At 40.3% G+C, this 16,199-nt stretch overlaps 1 protein-coding gene across 3 annotated transcripts in view; it reads right to left on the bottom strand.

Annotated features, from left to right (window-relative positions):
- The window catches only part of ARHGEF25 (Rho guanine nucleotide exchange factor 25), a 429,432-nt gene that overhangs the window by 33,152 nt on the left and 380,081 nt on the right, over window positions 1-16,199 (bottom strand). For all 3 annotated transcript variants that reach the window (XM_089692599.1, XM_089692601.1, XM_089692606.1), the window contains 5 exons: window positions 11,438-11,541; window positions 7,441-7,510; window positions 5,717-5,806; window positions 1,860-1,952; window positions 463-513 (listed from right to left, as the gene is read on the bottom strand). In XM_089692599.1, coding sequence (XP_089548725.1) covers window positions 463-513; window positions 1,860-1,952; window positions 5,717-5,806; window positions 7,441-7,510; window positions 11,438-11,541 — 408 coding nt within the window. The remainder of the gene's footprint in view (window positions 1-462; window positions 514-1,859; window positions 1,953-5,716; window positions 5,807-7,440; window positions 7,511-11,437; window positions 11,542-16,199) is intronic.

Here is a 16,199-nt window from a genome sequence, read left to right as displayed (position 1 = left end):
TTAGGTGTGCCTTTTTTTCAGAAACCAGTAAAACACAACTTAGTTGCCACCAGAATGGGTGTCTCCATCAGATGATTTCCACTCTATTCTTGTTACTTTGGCAGCAATAACATTTTGGATTTTTCTTCGCTTTCTGTCCAGGTTACAATGCTGACCAGGATAAATAAAGAGGTTGAATCCCCCCAGCCATGATATAGGCAGCAATAAAGCCCTTGTAAATTGTAACCCAACCCACTCTATTCAACATTGTCAAAAAATGTTGGTTCATGTCAAATTGAACTGAAATGGGTACATAAAGGTATCAAATATTTATAGTTTGTTCATAAAAAAACAGGATGGTCCAGGAAGGAAGTATGCTTTTCTCTATTTTAAAGCAGCAAACCATAGTCTGTAATAACATACAGTAATTTCTCCGATGTGCCTTAACCTGAACATGCTATACAATCAAGGAATTTTACCCACCTCCAGTTCTGTTGTATCTTGTCCGGCTTTACTGAAATACTTAAGAAAGTCCTGAAAAAGGATAAAAGAAGAAAAATTAGTGTATAGTTAGTTACAATGATCTACATTTATTGAATGATTTGTTGCTGCATTTTAATCTTACATCCTAATTTGTTTTTAAATATTCTCTACATGTAAAAGAGAACACCTTGATATAAATAATTTTATCTGGATAAAAAGCACTATCTCTCCAGCGCCTCAAAAAGGGGTGAATGCCAGGAAAAGACCAGGAAGTTCAATGAGTTGATAGCCTATGGATAATTTCTTGGTGGTGCAGCCCTCCTCAGACTGGGAAATCGTCAAAAATTGGAAAGGAAGCACACAGGTGGCGCAAACACCTAGCGCATTATCCAAGGTTTATTAGAAAAGAAAAAGACAAAAAACATGCTTACAAAATGAAGTACATGCAAAAGCCTAAACGCCACAATGATGGCCCACAATGATGGCAGAGTGTCCGACTGGTGGTGCGGTCAGCCCCTCTGACGTGTTTTGGGAAAGTATTCCCTTCCTCAGAGCTGAAGCCGACAAGTGAAGATGCCCTAATATATATATATATATATATATATATATATATATATATATATATATATATATATATATATATGTGTATGTGTATGACAAGTGCATAACAATAACCGCCTCAAGAGAAAACTCATTCCCCCAAAATCAGCGTGGGAGGGGACCATTAGAAGGAATGCAAAAAGTAATAAATACATTTATGATACAAATATACAATAAAAAAGGTGTGGTTATACATTGATAAAAGATGTGAAATTAAATTTAAAATTGAATAATATTGATTAATACTCAATTCAACCTGGCCCCTTGTGATAGCAGCAAAAATGATCCGTCTCAGCTAATTGTAGATAGCTGTTGGTGAGTCAATGAATACATAAGTCAATGAATAAATAAATGAATAAATGATAATATGACTAGTCTTGTATGGAATACATACATGTACAGTACAGCACAGTTACTAAAAACATTCTTTGATGTTTCAGCTGACAGCTGAATGCAAAAAGAATTGTGTCGATGTCCCAATATTTATGGACCTGACTGTATATATACCATTTTTGTAGATGCTATAACTTTCGCACCAACCAATTATCATACACATATTGGGATTTTTTTAACAAAGACAAGTAGCAGAATACATTTTGGCCTAAATTTATGTAGAAATTTGATTTTATTTATTGGAAATGTTTTAGAACAAAAATATTTTATTTTTCAGAATTTTTTTCATTTATATATAAAAAAAAAAAAAAAAAAACAGTGGTGATCAAACACCACCAAAAGAAAGAAATATAAAGTTAGTTGCATTAGGCAAACTATTTTTGAGTGATTAAAGTGTCCCATACCTTTAGCAGCAGCTGGTACTTCATGATCCTCTGCACCGGTTTAATAAGTAGGTCATTGAGTTGCAGGCGATGTGACAGCTGTTGCCTCAACTCCTACAGCAACATGGTCACAAAGAGAGGATGTTATTGGTGACAGAAAGAGTTCATTAGCCTTTATGCACTAGTAAATCCAATGTCTATTACATACACTAGTTTATCTGCAGGTAACAGTACATTTTGTCTAGGTCTCTCTATTTTCTGCAGGAATTCACCCTAAGATTATGCTTTGTCCACAAACAAGACAAAGAAAGGGTGAATTATTAACCACTTCCGCACCACCCTATAGCAGAAATACTGCTACAGGGCGGCACGGGTGCGCAAAATCATATATATACAGGTGAAACTCAAAAAATTATAAAAGTTCATTTATTTAATAAATGCAACTTAAAAGGTGAAACTAATATATGAGATAGACTCATTACACACAAAGCAAGATAGTTCAAGCTGTGATTTGTCATAATTGTGATGATTATCAGCTCATAAAAACCCCAAATCCACAATCTCAGACAATTAGAATATTGTGAAAAGGTGCAATATTCTAGGCTTAAAGTGTCCCACTCTAATCAGCTAATTAAGCTATAACACCTGCAAAGGTTCCTGAGCCTTTAAATGGTCTCTCAGTCTGGTTCAGTAGGAATCACAATCATGGGAAAGACTGCTGACCTGACAGTTGTGCAGAAAACCATCACTGACACCCTCCATAAGGAGGGAAAGCCTCAAAAGGTAATTGCAAAAGAAGTTGGATGTTCCCAAAGTGCTGTATCAAAGCACATTAATAGAAAGTTATGTGGAAGGGAAAAGTGTGGAAGAAAAAGGTGCCAAGCAGCAGGGATGACCGCAGCCTGGAGAGGATTGTCAGGAAAGGGCCATTCAAAAGTGTTGTGGATTTTCACAAGGAGTGGACTGAGGCTGGAGTCAGTGCATCAAGAGCCACCACACACAGACGGATCCTGGACATGGGCTTCAAATGTTGTATTCCTCTTGCCAAGCCGCTCCTGAACAACAAACAACGTCAGAAGCGTCTTACCTGGGCTAAAGAAAAACAGGCCTGGTCTGTTGCTCAGTGGTCCAAAGTCTTCTTTTCTGATTAGAGAGCAACTTTTGCATCTCATTTTGAAACCAAGGACCCAGAGTATGGAGGAAAAATGGAGAGGCACACACTGCAAGATACTTGAAGTCCAGTGTGAAGTTTCCACAGTTTGTGTTGATTTGGGGAGCCATGTCATCTGCTGGTGTTGGTTCACTGTTCTTCATTAAGTCCAGGGTCACCACAGCCGTCTACCAGGAGATTTTGAAGCACTTCATGCTTCCTTCCGCAGACGAGCTTTATGGGGATGATGGACCATTTTCCAGCAGGACTTGGCACCTGCCCACACTGCCAAAAGCACCAAAACCTGGTTCAATGACCGTGAGATTACTGTGCTTGATTGGCCAGCAAACTCGCCTGACCTGAACCCCACAGAGAATCTATGGGGCATTGCCAAGAGAAAGATGAGAGACATGAGACCGAATAATGCAGAAGAGCTGAAGGCCGCTATTGAAGCATCCTGGTCTTCCATAACACCTCAGCAGTGCCACAGGCTGATAGCTTCCATGCCACGCCGCATTAATTGCTGCAAAAGGGGCCCAAACCAAGTAATGAGTACATATGCTGCTTATACTTTTCAGAGGTCCGATATTGTTCTATGTACAATCCTTGTTTTATTGATTGCATGTAATATTCTCATTTTCTGAGATTGTGGATTTGGGGTTTTCATGAGCTGTAAGCCATAATCATCACAATTATGACAAATCACGGCTTGAACTATCTTGCTTTGCATGTAATGAGTCTATCTTATATATTAGTTTCACCTTTTAAGTTGCATTACTGAAATAAATGAACTTTTGCAAGGTATTCAAATTTTTTGAGTTTCACCTGTATATATATACAGTATATATATATATATATATATATATATGTGTGATTTTGCAGTTCCGCGCCATCATTCGTGGCCCTGGCTATCAATCACTGGGTCCTGGACGGTGATTCCCTGCCAGCACCTGGCAATATCTGTGTATTACAGACGGGGGACAGAACTGTGTATAAACAATACAGATCTCTCCTGTGTCAGTTCCTGCATAGCAGAGCCATACAAAGCAGTGTACTTACAATGTAAAGCACACACACAGCACACAGTTAACCCTTTGTTCACCCCATATGTTAACCCCTTCCCGCCATTAGTACAGTGTCAGTGCTTTCTATTAGTTCTAATCACTGTATTGGTGTCACTTGGGATGTCAGTGACACCAAGTCAGTTCCCCCAGGGTCAGAATGTCCGCCACAGTCCTGGTATAAGTCGCTGATCGCCGCCATTATTAGTAAAAAAAATCCCAGTATATATATAAGCGCTATAACTTTCACGTAAACCAATTAATTTACAGGTATTGGGATTTTTTTTAGCAAAAAACATGTAGCAGAGTACATTTTGGCATAAATTTATGATGAAATTTGATTTTTTAAAATTTTTTTACTGGACATGTTTAGTAGCAAAAAGTAAAAAATAGTTTTTTTTCATAATTTTCGGTCTTTTTTTGTTTATAGCGTAAAAAAAAAAAACCGCAAAGGTGTTCAAATACCACCAAATGAAGCTCTATTTGTGGGGGAAAAAAGTACATAAATTTCATTTGGGTGCAACGTTGCATGACCACACACTTGTCAGTTAAAATAACGCAGTGCCATATTGCAAAAAATGGCCTGGTCAGGAATGGGGGTAAATCCTCTGGAGGGCAAGTAGTTAAAATAAAGGAAAAGTTAGGAGCGGGGTTGTAACTAGTTGGCACGAGCAACAAGTTAACCTGCAAAATATCTTGAACATTACATTATAAGTGAAGTTGAATGTGACTAACTACTACTAGCCATGACCTGAATAAATGAGAACCTTCAAGTAGTAGTAGGGGAAAACCACAACAATTAAATCAAGACAAGTACTATGTTTGTAATGTCTTTTTTTCCTATTTACATTATGGCCTCATTCACATGGGCGTACTACAGCGTACACCTGTGTGGGGCCATGTTTGCCTGCACGGGGGATGCACAGGTGTTCCATGCATCCCTCTGCAGGAAGTCTCTTTCATTTCAATTGGGACACAGTGGCTGCAAGAACACAGCCACTGCCCTCAAATTGACATCCATGGAGGGGCATGGCCCCGAATGCAAGCAGTGTGCTTACGGGGCCATGCGTCCGTACCTACACAGCTGTCAAATTGGGACCAGTGGCTGTGCCCATGTAGCCACTGCTTCCCAATTTACAATAATGAGACTGCCTGCACAGCATGCATGAAACACTTGTGCATCCCCATGCAGACAAACATGGCCCTCGCATGGTGCATCCCCATGCAGGCAAACATAGCCCTCTCATGGGTGTATGCTGTAGTATGCCCATGTTAATGAGGGCTTAATTCTCAATTTAGAATCTTAAAGTACAATAATGAAAGCAAAACTTTGTTTTCAGCTTTACTTAGGGTGGTGCACACTTGTTAGGGAAATTCACAATCTCTATTTGTCCTGGTGATCATTATCACTAAAAGTAAATGTGAAAGAAAATCCCAAATGTTGAGTTGTCAATTCTGATGACCCTGGTGACTATGAGGGATTTCCTTCATTTTGGAGAGATATCCTCATACTTCCTGTTGTGGCTATGGAACAGGAAGTGTAGGGGAATCTCCTTAATGGTAACACAGGTTTTTCTCTTGTCCACAATGGAAAAAAAGTTTTGGCTTCAGTTCACTAAACTTTTACAATAGCAATGACAATAAATAATGTAGACTTTTTTACTTACCTCAAAGTAGGTATCGATATACTCGGATACAATGTGCTCAGACTTGGGCTTGTTTTGACAATATACCACGTACATGTGCAACCTGCGCTCCTAAACAAACAACAATTGAAAATAATTAATAGACCAGTGAATTAAAAAGAAACTTACAAGTTTTATTTCCCAGTTGGGTCTTGACAAGAAGTTCTTCCCTTAGGGCTGGTTCACACCATGAATTACACAGGAACACACTGTGCATTCCTATGTGATGCACATAAGATCCAGGTGCAGTGCGACTTCATTTAAATGGGCTGGAATTGCGCCAGACCGCACCATAAGTAGTTTATGCATGATGCGGTGCAGGTAAACACACTAAGCTTGTGACCTGTGTTTGGGGTGTTAAGTTACCATTGACACAGACTGCAGGTCGCAACTGCAGTGTGTTTTGAATGCAGTTCGGGACACACAAGGAACTCTGTCGCCAGACCAATCGTTTCAACAACTTTCCTATTAGATTATACCTATATCTAACATTTTTCTCCATGTTATCAACCTGTATACACCTCCCTCGTGTAGATATGAGAATACTGCTGGGTGCAGCCATTTTGGATGCAATATCTGCAGCCCTAGATGACTTAGAGCTGTCACTCAAATGACACTCTATAGCAGGGATGTCAAACTAGCGGGCCTCCAGCTGTTAAGAATCTACAAGTCCCATCATGCCTCTGCCTTTGGGAGTCATGCTTGTAACTGTCAGTCTTGCAATGCCTCATGGGACTTGTAGTTTGACAACAGCTGGAGGGCCGCCAGTTTGACATCTGTGCTCTATAGTATTCTCCTTCATTTATCTCTCGGCCAGACATAAAAAGTTATGTAGGGAGATATGTGTAAGATTGGAGAAGCTGGGTCAGCATAGACAGCAATTAGAGACACTTAGAAGAGGAGAGGGCTATGATATAGCAGCAAGGGGGTAAATGTGGCTGTGCTAGGGAGTCCTCCTAATGTGGTCCAAGTTTTAGCAGGTTCAAAGGCAAATTGCAATTAAGTTAAAAAAATAGAGAAAGAACATTTCTGCAATTAAGCACTTATGATATTAGACCTTTTTCTGTGCTTTCATCTGCAAATTTTTAATTTGGTGACAGAGTGTTTTTAAGTAGAATTTCTGATTTCCCTCTCCAGGGGGCATTCTTCCATATCTCCCTGTGCAGAAACCACTATGAGGCCAAAGGGATTCACAGCAAAGCTCTGGCTATGACAGTAGGATTTAGGTTGGACAGTAAGCTCTTCATCAGGGTCAGAAACAGCAGTAAAGACTAGATAGGGGATCAAACCCCACCTTGCACCCCTTACAACTTAGCTGATATCACAGAACCCCTCTATATTTTGTTACAGTGTAGCCCCTTAATTTTCCAAGCATTCAAAACTTTACATTTTCAGTTCTAGTTGCCACAAATGTATGTCAGCAAATAGCATAGACACAGGTAGAGGTTAATTTACTAAAATCAAATACGCTGTTAACTTAGCAAATTGAATTTTCCCTTAGCTTAGCGAATGAGGTGAAGTTCTCCTGAATGCCACCATCTAATCATTTGCAAGAAAACTACTGTTTTCTTTTTCATTTCCTTGCTCAGGGTTGAATTTTCTTTGCAACATGAATTTGCACCACATACACTAAGCTCCCTTGCAAAGTGAACATGTTTCTTTAGTAAATCAACCTCATAGTGTTTATACAAAACAGAAAGACTCACGTGCTTTATGAAGAGATGTGCTAATCGGCTTGGATCCTCAAGGCACTTTTGTAGCTCACCTAGAAAATAGCTGTAGAGGTGCAGTGTATTAAATCTCATCTTCCTAACTGATGTGAACTTCTACAACAACTTTTTCACATCAAAAACCCAATCAGAATTACAGGAATGTATTAGAACTTTTCCCTGAACCTGACTAGATATTTGGAATGGCTGGGGAAAACCATTATGTAATTATGTGACATAGTTTTATTAAATTTTGATCTCGCCAGTGGATCTGACAAGGATTTCTACTTCCGGTTATAGGGTGACAATGCTGTTCATTCTGCAATGAAATCACATAACAGCATTCTCACTCTGTGGAGAGGGTAGTCTTAGATGAACATGTACTTATAAAAAGACTTTAAGAGAGACAGGACAAATTAACACCCAACTCCAGCTAACACATTTAGGCAGTTTTGTCAACAAGTCGGAACAAAATAAGCACAAGAAATGCTACTTACCTTCATTGTGATGTGTCCCTTTGCGTCTGTCTTCTAGTTCAGTAGCAATTTTTCTCCTCCAATGTATCCCCAACTCCAGTTGCTGTGACCTTCTGGTGCGGTGGGGGCAATAGAACTGAGGAGCTGTCACAGGCTCTTATCAAGAGTGCTTGACTATGCTCGCTCCTTTCCCCCCATTTCTTCTATTCATAGAAACCATACTACAGCTTTTATGAATGAAACAGGATCTATGAATGAAGGGGATGAGCCTTTCAATCAATCGTCCACCATCCTCCATTCACAGATGCTGTTTCATTCATTAAAGCTCTAGTACAGCTTCTATGAATGTAGGAGTGGGAGGGCATAGTCGAGCGTGCTTAAAGTGGTTGTAAAGAATTTTTTTAAAATAACAATGTCTATACTTACCTGCTCTGTGCAATTTGCCCTGATCCTCCACTTTTCGGGTCCTCCGCCAGTGTCCCTGCCTCCTCCTCTCCTGCTGGTGCCCCCAAAAGGAAGCTGATTCCCATGGGGCACTCGTGCGGGCTCTCTTCCAAGTCCTGCTGCTGTGTCCATTGACATAGATAGCGGACTTGGCCCCACCCCCTCGTAACTGAAGTTGATGGCTCCCACTGATATCAATCTGCCCAGCGAGGAGGGACAAAGCCAGGAGAGCCACAGCTCTCATGCACAGAGCTGGATCGTGATGGGGCTCAGGTAAGTATAAGGGAGGTGAGGGGGGAGTCTGAGACACAGATCTTAATGTATAGCATGCAGTGAAGTAAAAAACATTGAGGTCTTAGAACCACTTTAATGAGACCCTGTGACAGCCCCTTAGGTCTATTAACCCCCACCACACTAGAATAGTACAGCAGCAGGCGTGGAGAAGCACAAGGAACACATTACATTGAAGATAAGTAATATCCCTTGACCTTATTTTGTATATTTTTTTTCAGGTGGATTTAGGCTTGAAGCCTTAGGAATAAGAATGGGCAGTTGTAAGCCCCTGAGTGTGCAAATTGTTTTTTATCAACCCTATAACTGCCACTATTGCTGGACCACTTGGCCTGGTAAGGGAAGCAGAATCATAAATGGAACTACTGGTAGGATCCACAGGTAATAAACTATATTATAGGGGTGAGAGAGGGGAGAAAAACAAAAATTGATTTGCTAATGCAATTGAGAGACTGTTTCATATTCAGTATGTCATTTTTAATTTTTCCTATAGTTACAGTTTAAATAACTAGCCCCATTATATTATTCTCCTGAATGAGAGATATATTTCATATCATACACCTGCATGTTCCAGCTTCAGTATATACATTGGTTTTAAATGTCTTTAACAAAAAGGCCATGCTGTCTCAATCACACTCAGGACCAGTGGAATGCATTACTTACAGTAGCAATGCTTTAAAGACTTAAGCCTGTAACACACAATCAGAAAACTGTATGAAAGATACCACTTTCAAGGCGATCGTACGATAATCTGATCATTAGTACAGAGCTTTTGTCCGAAATTATTCGAAGAGACAAGCACAAATTTTTTTTCGTATGATATCAGATTGTATGATTTTCGTTTAATTAATACAGTTTTCGTCCAAAAATACAATACATTCCATCACTTTTGAATTTTTATTCCGTCGTACAAGAATTTTTGTAACTTTAGTAACCTCTTCACTTTTGATATACCAAAAAAAAACCCCAGATGATCATTCGCCAGATATTCTCATTGTGTGTACGGGGCCTAAGTCAAAAAAATAGCCTATGCAGTCGAGGGGCCAAGCAGATTTAAAAAAAACTGTGCAGCTTTGTAAAATGTTCTTAATTTTTATTGTCATACCTGTAGGTAAGTTATGTAAGTTGGCACCCCCAACCACCCAAATACCTTGCTGCTAGGATGTGAAAGCCACTGGACACTTAGTCCCAGCATTACAGGGGGACCTAAACAGCCTACAAGCAAGGCCGATGCTTCCACTAGGCACACTAGGCAGCCACCTAGGGTGCACTGCCACCTAGGGGCACCTGTGTGCAGCACAGGCCTGCACTCTCTCCATGTGGTCTATGGACCTCTTGTATGAATTCTTCATTTCTCTCCAGAGTCCCCCTCTTCTCATACCCAGGGAATGACGAGGGAGGGGTATATTTACTCTGTACAATTGTCTCACAGCCTGTCCACACACATGAGCATTTAGTATATATATATATATATATATATATATATATAAATATAACAGTATTAAAGGTAGCAGTGAAGTGATGACATTAACCCAGGACCCAGGGTGGTCAGCGGTCTGTACATCTCCGGTACATACACTGGCACACACGATCTTCAAGCTGTAACAGGGAGCCCACTAGTGAGCGAATGGTGTGTGTCCAGCACTGGCTCCGCCTTCTTTTACACAGCTAGAGCTAATCAATAGGCGGGGTGTGCTTCGGTTGCAGGGTTAGCCCTATGTGAGTAGGATGATTGGAGCCCGGTGTGTATGAGAGGGAAGCAGTGTAGTGCTGGGAGGCTGCCTGTCCTCACTGAGAGCTGCAGCCTGGACTCCGCACCCTGGCAGGACACATCAGAGGTGAGCTAAGCCTAGGAGGATGGAGGGTCAAGGAGGTGACAGGAGGTGAAGGCAGGCGGACAATGATTGGGGTGCGGAGAGCGGATGCTGATTGATCATGTGGGACACTGCCACATCTTGAGTGATCCTTTAGCTGAGGAGAGGGGCGGCAGAGGGGGAGGAAGAAAGGACAGAGGAAGATGCCAGGTGTCTGGGGCCAGTGTAGCTCCTTCCAGTGTTCATCTCAGACTCAGTCCTTTACTGCAAGCCAACTGGCGGCTGATGATCACTGTGGAGTTTTGCAACTCTTGACTCTTTTTTTTTTTTTTTGTTTCTCTGTCTGATTGGTTAATACAGTTAACTTATATTTGGTTAATACATATTTTGTCTTTAATATTGGTGCTGGTGGCATCTTATGGCACTAATTTTGCAAATTAAGCAGTTTCATGTTTAAATAAATTTAGCTGTTTCATGTTTTGATGAGTTAATATTTTCAACTGTTTTTAAAATCATATATTTATTATTGCGGGGGGGGGGGGTATCTGATCTTGCCTAGGGCACAAAAAAGTCTAGCACCGGCCCTGCCTACAAGCATAATGTTAAAATAAATGAACATTTTACAAACTTGCACAGCTTGTTTATATCTTTTGGGCCCCTTTAATGCATAGGCTACCTTCTAGAAAAGGTGAACTTTGCTTTTAAAGCATTGTTTCTTTTAGTAATGCATTCCACTGGCCCTGAATGCAACTGAGACAGCATAGCTTTTTGTTAAAGACGTTTAAAGCCAGTGTGTATACTAAACTTCACACCAGTAAAAGTGTCTTCACTTCAACAGATGCAAAGGCGTACATAATATGAATACATACATTGTATGCAGGAGACATGCTGCAATTCCCCTGACATTAACATGACTGTAAATGGATAATAATTTGTAATATTGTAGATCTACAAGATCATGCCACTTACTCTTTGTGCCAGTCAAATATCTGGTGTATGTTTCCGAAGACAATTTTGTCTTTTCCCTTCATGTCCTCGGGAACTCCTTGAGCAGTCATGGTTGCCATGTAACCCTGTGGAAAAAGTTGACATGTTCAATGTAATACACTATACAGTACTAACGTTCAATATGTACCATGTGTCTTTCACAGAATTATAAAGTGTTAATGAACAATAAATATAATATGTACAGTTTGCTAACTGATTGGATCTGGCATGGTCACTGAAGTCTGCAGGCTGTGCTGCATATAGCAAATCACCTAATAGACATTAAAGGGGAACTCCAGGCAGATATTTTGGTCATATCTGCTGGAAAAAAGGTGACGCAGCTAAGGTTTATGCCATGTCTGGATCACTTCTGTGTAATGTAAAATGTACACTTTCATTCATGTACAATCGCACTGTACTTTTAGCAAGCTGTGGTTATGAGACCTACGGCTCTTGTATAGGGAGACAGTATTGTTACATGGTTACATAGCTAGTCAGGTTAAACACATCCGCACTTTTTATCCACACTCCCCCTTGTCTATTCGCAAAATGCCTTGTATTCTGTAAATGGTTCTCTGAATCAACATACCATATCTAAGCTGGTATGGACCAAGATAAAAAATGCTCAGTCTATGATACAGCTCCCTTCTATGTACTGTAAGTTATGGGTTAGTTATAGGGTGTACAATTCTAGGATAAATATTAGATTCTCTGCCATTACAAGAAATACAAGCAAAAAGGGTTCATAGTCATTTCAAACCTTTTAAAACATCTAGATTCTTTATTAGACAGACATTCTTCTTTAAAACATATTCCATTCCATTCATTGTAATCAAACTCTATTTAATCAACCAATTTTAATTAAGTGTTTTCGATGAACCGGAGCCCTGTGTAATGTTAAATAAATTAAAATGATGGTGAAGTTTAATTAAACACGGATGGTCCTTAGTACAAAATAACCACTTGTTCTTCATTAGATCTTGTAAGTGCTTGCAGGCAGGTCCAACAGTTTTATCCCTCATTATTTCATGGTACATTTCTATATTTATTTTGTAATTGATTCTGACAAAGGCATTTAGTATCTGAATTTGTTGCAGTAAAGGGGGAACACTTTTTCAGACTGTATAAAATGAAGCCATGAGAATGGACTGAAAAGGAACTATATGGGAAGGTAATAACATTTTCTGTTTTTCTATGTGATTGTAACTTATATAACTGTATAATTAATTTTTTTTTGGGTTCAATTTATCCTTCCCACACCTGTCCTTAAACCCACCAATAGTGCATGTTTTGAAGGGGACATCATGGGGTTTATTTACTAAAGCTGGAGAGTCCAAAATCAGACTCCCTTCTGCATAGAAACCAATCAGCTTCTAACCTCAGCTTGTTCAATGAAGCTTTGGCAATGAAACCTGGAAGCTGATTGGTTTCTATGCAGAAGGGAGTCTGATTTTGGACTCTCCAGCTTTAGTAAATAAACCCCCATGTGTCTGGATGAGTAATTCGTGTTTCAGCAATGCAGTTGAGGTACCTGTATTCAAAAAAATGTGTCTTGAGCTATTGAGCTCCACTAACAAAATACTTCTTACAACAAAGTTATAAAGGAAACAAATGGAAATGGAGGAGCTCCATCTGCATTATGCAAGTATGTAGTCAGTTATTTTGTGTTTTTCATTGCAGTAGTAGAATACTATACTATGTAAGCCATTGATTAATGCAGAAAGTCATTAATGAACATTTCAAAAGGACATCTGAGGTGAGGATTGTGCCTGAACATCTTATTTCTGAGTTCATTATTCCGATAACATCTAAACTCTAATCTCTTTATAGCCTAAACCTTCAGGATAGCCAATACTACACAAGTGTAGGTTTCAGAACAATTTTCAGAATTGTAACCCGAAGAAAGGATTTAAGGCATCCTGAAAGCTTGCATATTTAATAGTTTAATTTAGATAATACAATAAATCGTATCACTTAAAGTGTTACTAAACCCAGGACCCGGCATTCACTATATCTGTTCTCCCACAGTACACACTACATGGAAATGCAATTATTTTAGTAAATATAAACTTCTAAATACCTTTTTTCATCAGCAGTATATAGCAGTCTTGTGACTTCTATCAGTGTCTGGCCAAGCACTGGATAATGTTGTAGGAGGAGTTTTCATTCTCCTCTAACTGTCCTATGAGGCTGCATGACCCCTCACCCTCTGTCTGGACAGCGCTGATTGGCCCTGTGCTGATCACATGCACCCTCCCCCCCCCAAAAATGCTCTAGCAATACACAACAAACAGAGCATGTGCAGATTTGCCACAGAAGCTCTGTACCATCAGTAGATGGACTGGGGACAATAAAAGAAGAAGAGGATCAAAGAAGACAGGATCAAACAGCCTTTTTACACAATGCAGAGTATTAACCCCTAAGGTTCCACAGTGAGTATAACAGGCATGCTTAATTGCTTAGACAGACTGATTTTACTGTTGTGTGTCTAGTAACACTTTCAACTCCAAACTGACATTAAAGAGTTTATATTTGTGTTAAGGCTTGAAAACAATACCCTTGGAGTAGGGTTCTCCACGCTGAAAAGTGAAATGCACTCACAATGGCAGTTTTACCTGTACTTAGGTAAGGTTCACCCCCTTGGTTCTTTGGTTTGTGTAATGAGTGCTCCAAACCATGCTCAGGAACAGTTAAAGTGATTGTAAATCCTCACCTTGTAGAACAACCCATTCAGCTTAAAATGGAAATGAAAGGCAAAACATTTGTGTCTAGATGTAATAAACAAGGGAGAATGTCACAAGCTCACCAAGAATCACCAATATGGGTCCAAAAGTTTTAATGAACGATCACATAGTTACAGCAAGACAACGTTTCGGAGTCTCACAGGACCCCTTCATCAGGCATGTGACATCAGTGTGAACCCAGGCTTAGGCAAGTGCTGGAAGCCAGAAAAACCACAGCTGTGAAAACAGCCTATTTCTGTTTCTTTGCTAGCTGTGTCTGACAGCCATGTGCCCAGCCTGGAGGGGGCACCCTGTTCTATTTTGCAGCTCAGCAGGCACTGGACACATTTAGTTCCATGTATGGGCAGGGAGGTTTTATGGAAGTCGATCTACTGATTGACTTCTGTACAACTGCCCTGAATGATTTTCTCTGCTCAAGCAGTGCTGCAGGCAATAGCCGGAAGCACATATCAGTGTGTTCTGAGAGCTGGGAAGTCTCAATAGCTCAGCGTGGAGGATTCCTCCATCCACATCACGTGTGTGAATGGAGGAATTAGCAAGAAATAATGTCACCAGCACACCGAGGATCACCAATATGGGTCACATGCCTGATGGAGGGATCCTGCAAGACTCCTAAATGTTGCCTTGCTGTAACTATGTGATCATTCATTAAAACTTTTGGACCAAGATTGGTGATCCTCGGTGTGCTGGTGACATTCTCCCTTGCTGATGCTGTTTGTTTCCAGCCGACAGTTGCTGCAGCACTTATTTATACACACAGCCATTTTTAACACAGGAAGGTGTGCGTTTGGATTGGACACTTGCATTCTAAATGTAATAAACATTACATTTTTCCCCTTTTATATAAGTGATCACATACCCTCTGTTCTCAGCTGCACAAGAGCTGGGGGAGGAGAAACCGCAGAAAAACTGGTTTTCCTAGCGAAAGGCTGTGCGGGGTGGGGAGTGTCAGGACAAGTCTGATCGTTGAAGGAGAGCAGGCTGATTTCCCAGCACACCTAGATAATTGCCCATGGTGTGTTTTCCTGTTTAGTGTGGTTAGTTTTTAATAGGTAAGCAGGGGGGCTGTCAGGAAGACCAGGGATTTCACATAAAAAAGCAATACAAAGAAAAATATATTTTTTTCATACAAGTACATTATACAGAATCACATTTCAGTGTGAGCACAGAACCAGGGATCACTGTGGTCTGGATGACGCAAGTGTGTCTAGAAACACTTAATTTAAAGCACAATGTAAGTGCAGACCATCAGGTGTGTGTGTGTGGGGGGGGGGGGGGGGGGTGGACAGCAAAGCTAAGGCAGGTTTCGATTAAATCATACCCAGTGTGAGTGCACATTTACTCTGCAGGGTACAGGGATTACAAGTAATTCCAAGTAATTCTGGGGGGTACAGAGATAACAAGTAGTTCTTAACATATTCCTTGGTCTTGTAGGCTCCTTCTATCTGTGTTACCAGGTCCCCGCAGCCTCCTCTCCAAGCTCCTCAAAGCTGCAATTTCATTAGCGAATGTCTATTTGCTGATCTGCCCTTTCTGCTAATGACCTGAAAGTAACATGTAAAATGTCACTTCCAGGTCCCAGTGTCACTATCGCCAGTCAGTATGGCTGTGGAAAAAGCTAATGAAATGTGATCTGCACTCCATTAGCTTCAATGGAGGGCAGGTGAGATCAGGGGTCTTTTAAACCCCTGATGGCCCATCAAAGAGAACCTGACACTAAAAAAAAAAAATCACGTAGGGGACTTTTTGTCCCCTATGTGGTGAACAGTAAAGTTTTGTGGAAAAAAGGTGTAAAAATTGAAGTTCCACCCAAGCACTTAAACCCCCCCCCCAAAAATGTTTAAACCCCCCCACATACATGCGCATAGGTAATTGAACATATTGGGGGCACCTACACAAAAAAACATCAATTGCGATCAATAATTCTAGGAATATTATTCACAATTAACTCTAAACTGATTACCTGTAGGGGCCTTTAAAATGTTGGGTATCTATTTACT

The sequence above is a fragment of the Staurois parvus genome, unplaced genomic scaffold (genome assembly GCF_062004578.1).
Source record: "Staurois parvus isolate SC_StPar_1 unplaced genomic scaffold, SC_StPar_1.0 ptg000023l, whole genome shotgun sequence".
Taxonomy (NCBI): domain Eukaryota; kingdom Metazoa; phylum Chordata; class Amphibia; order Anura; family Ranidae; genus Staurois; species Staurois parvus.
This window is presented reverse-complemented; position numbering and strand designations above follow the sequence as displayed.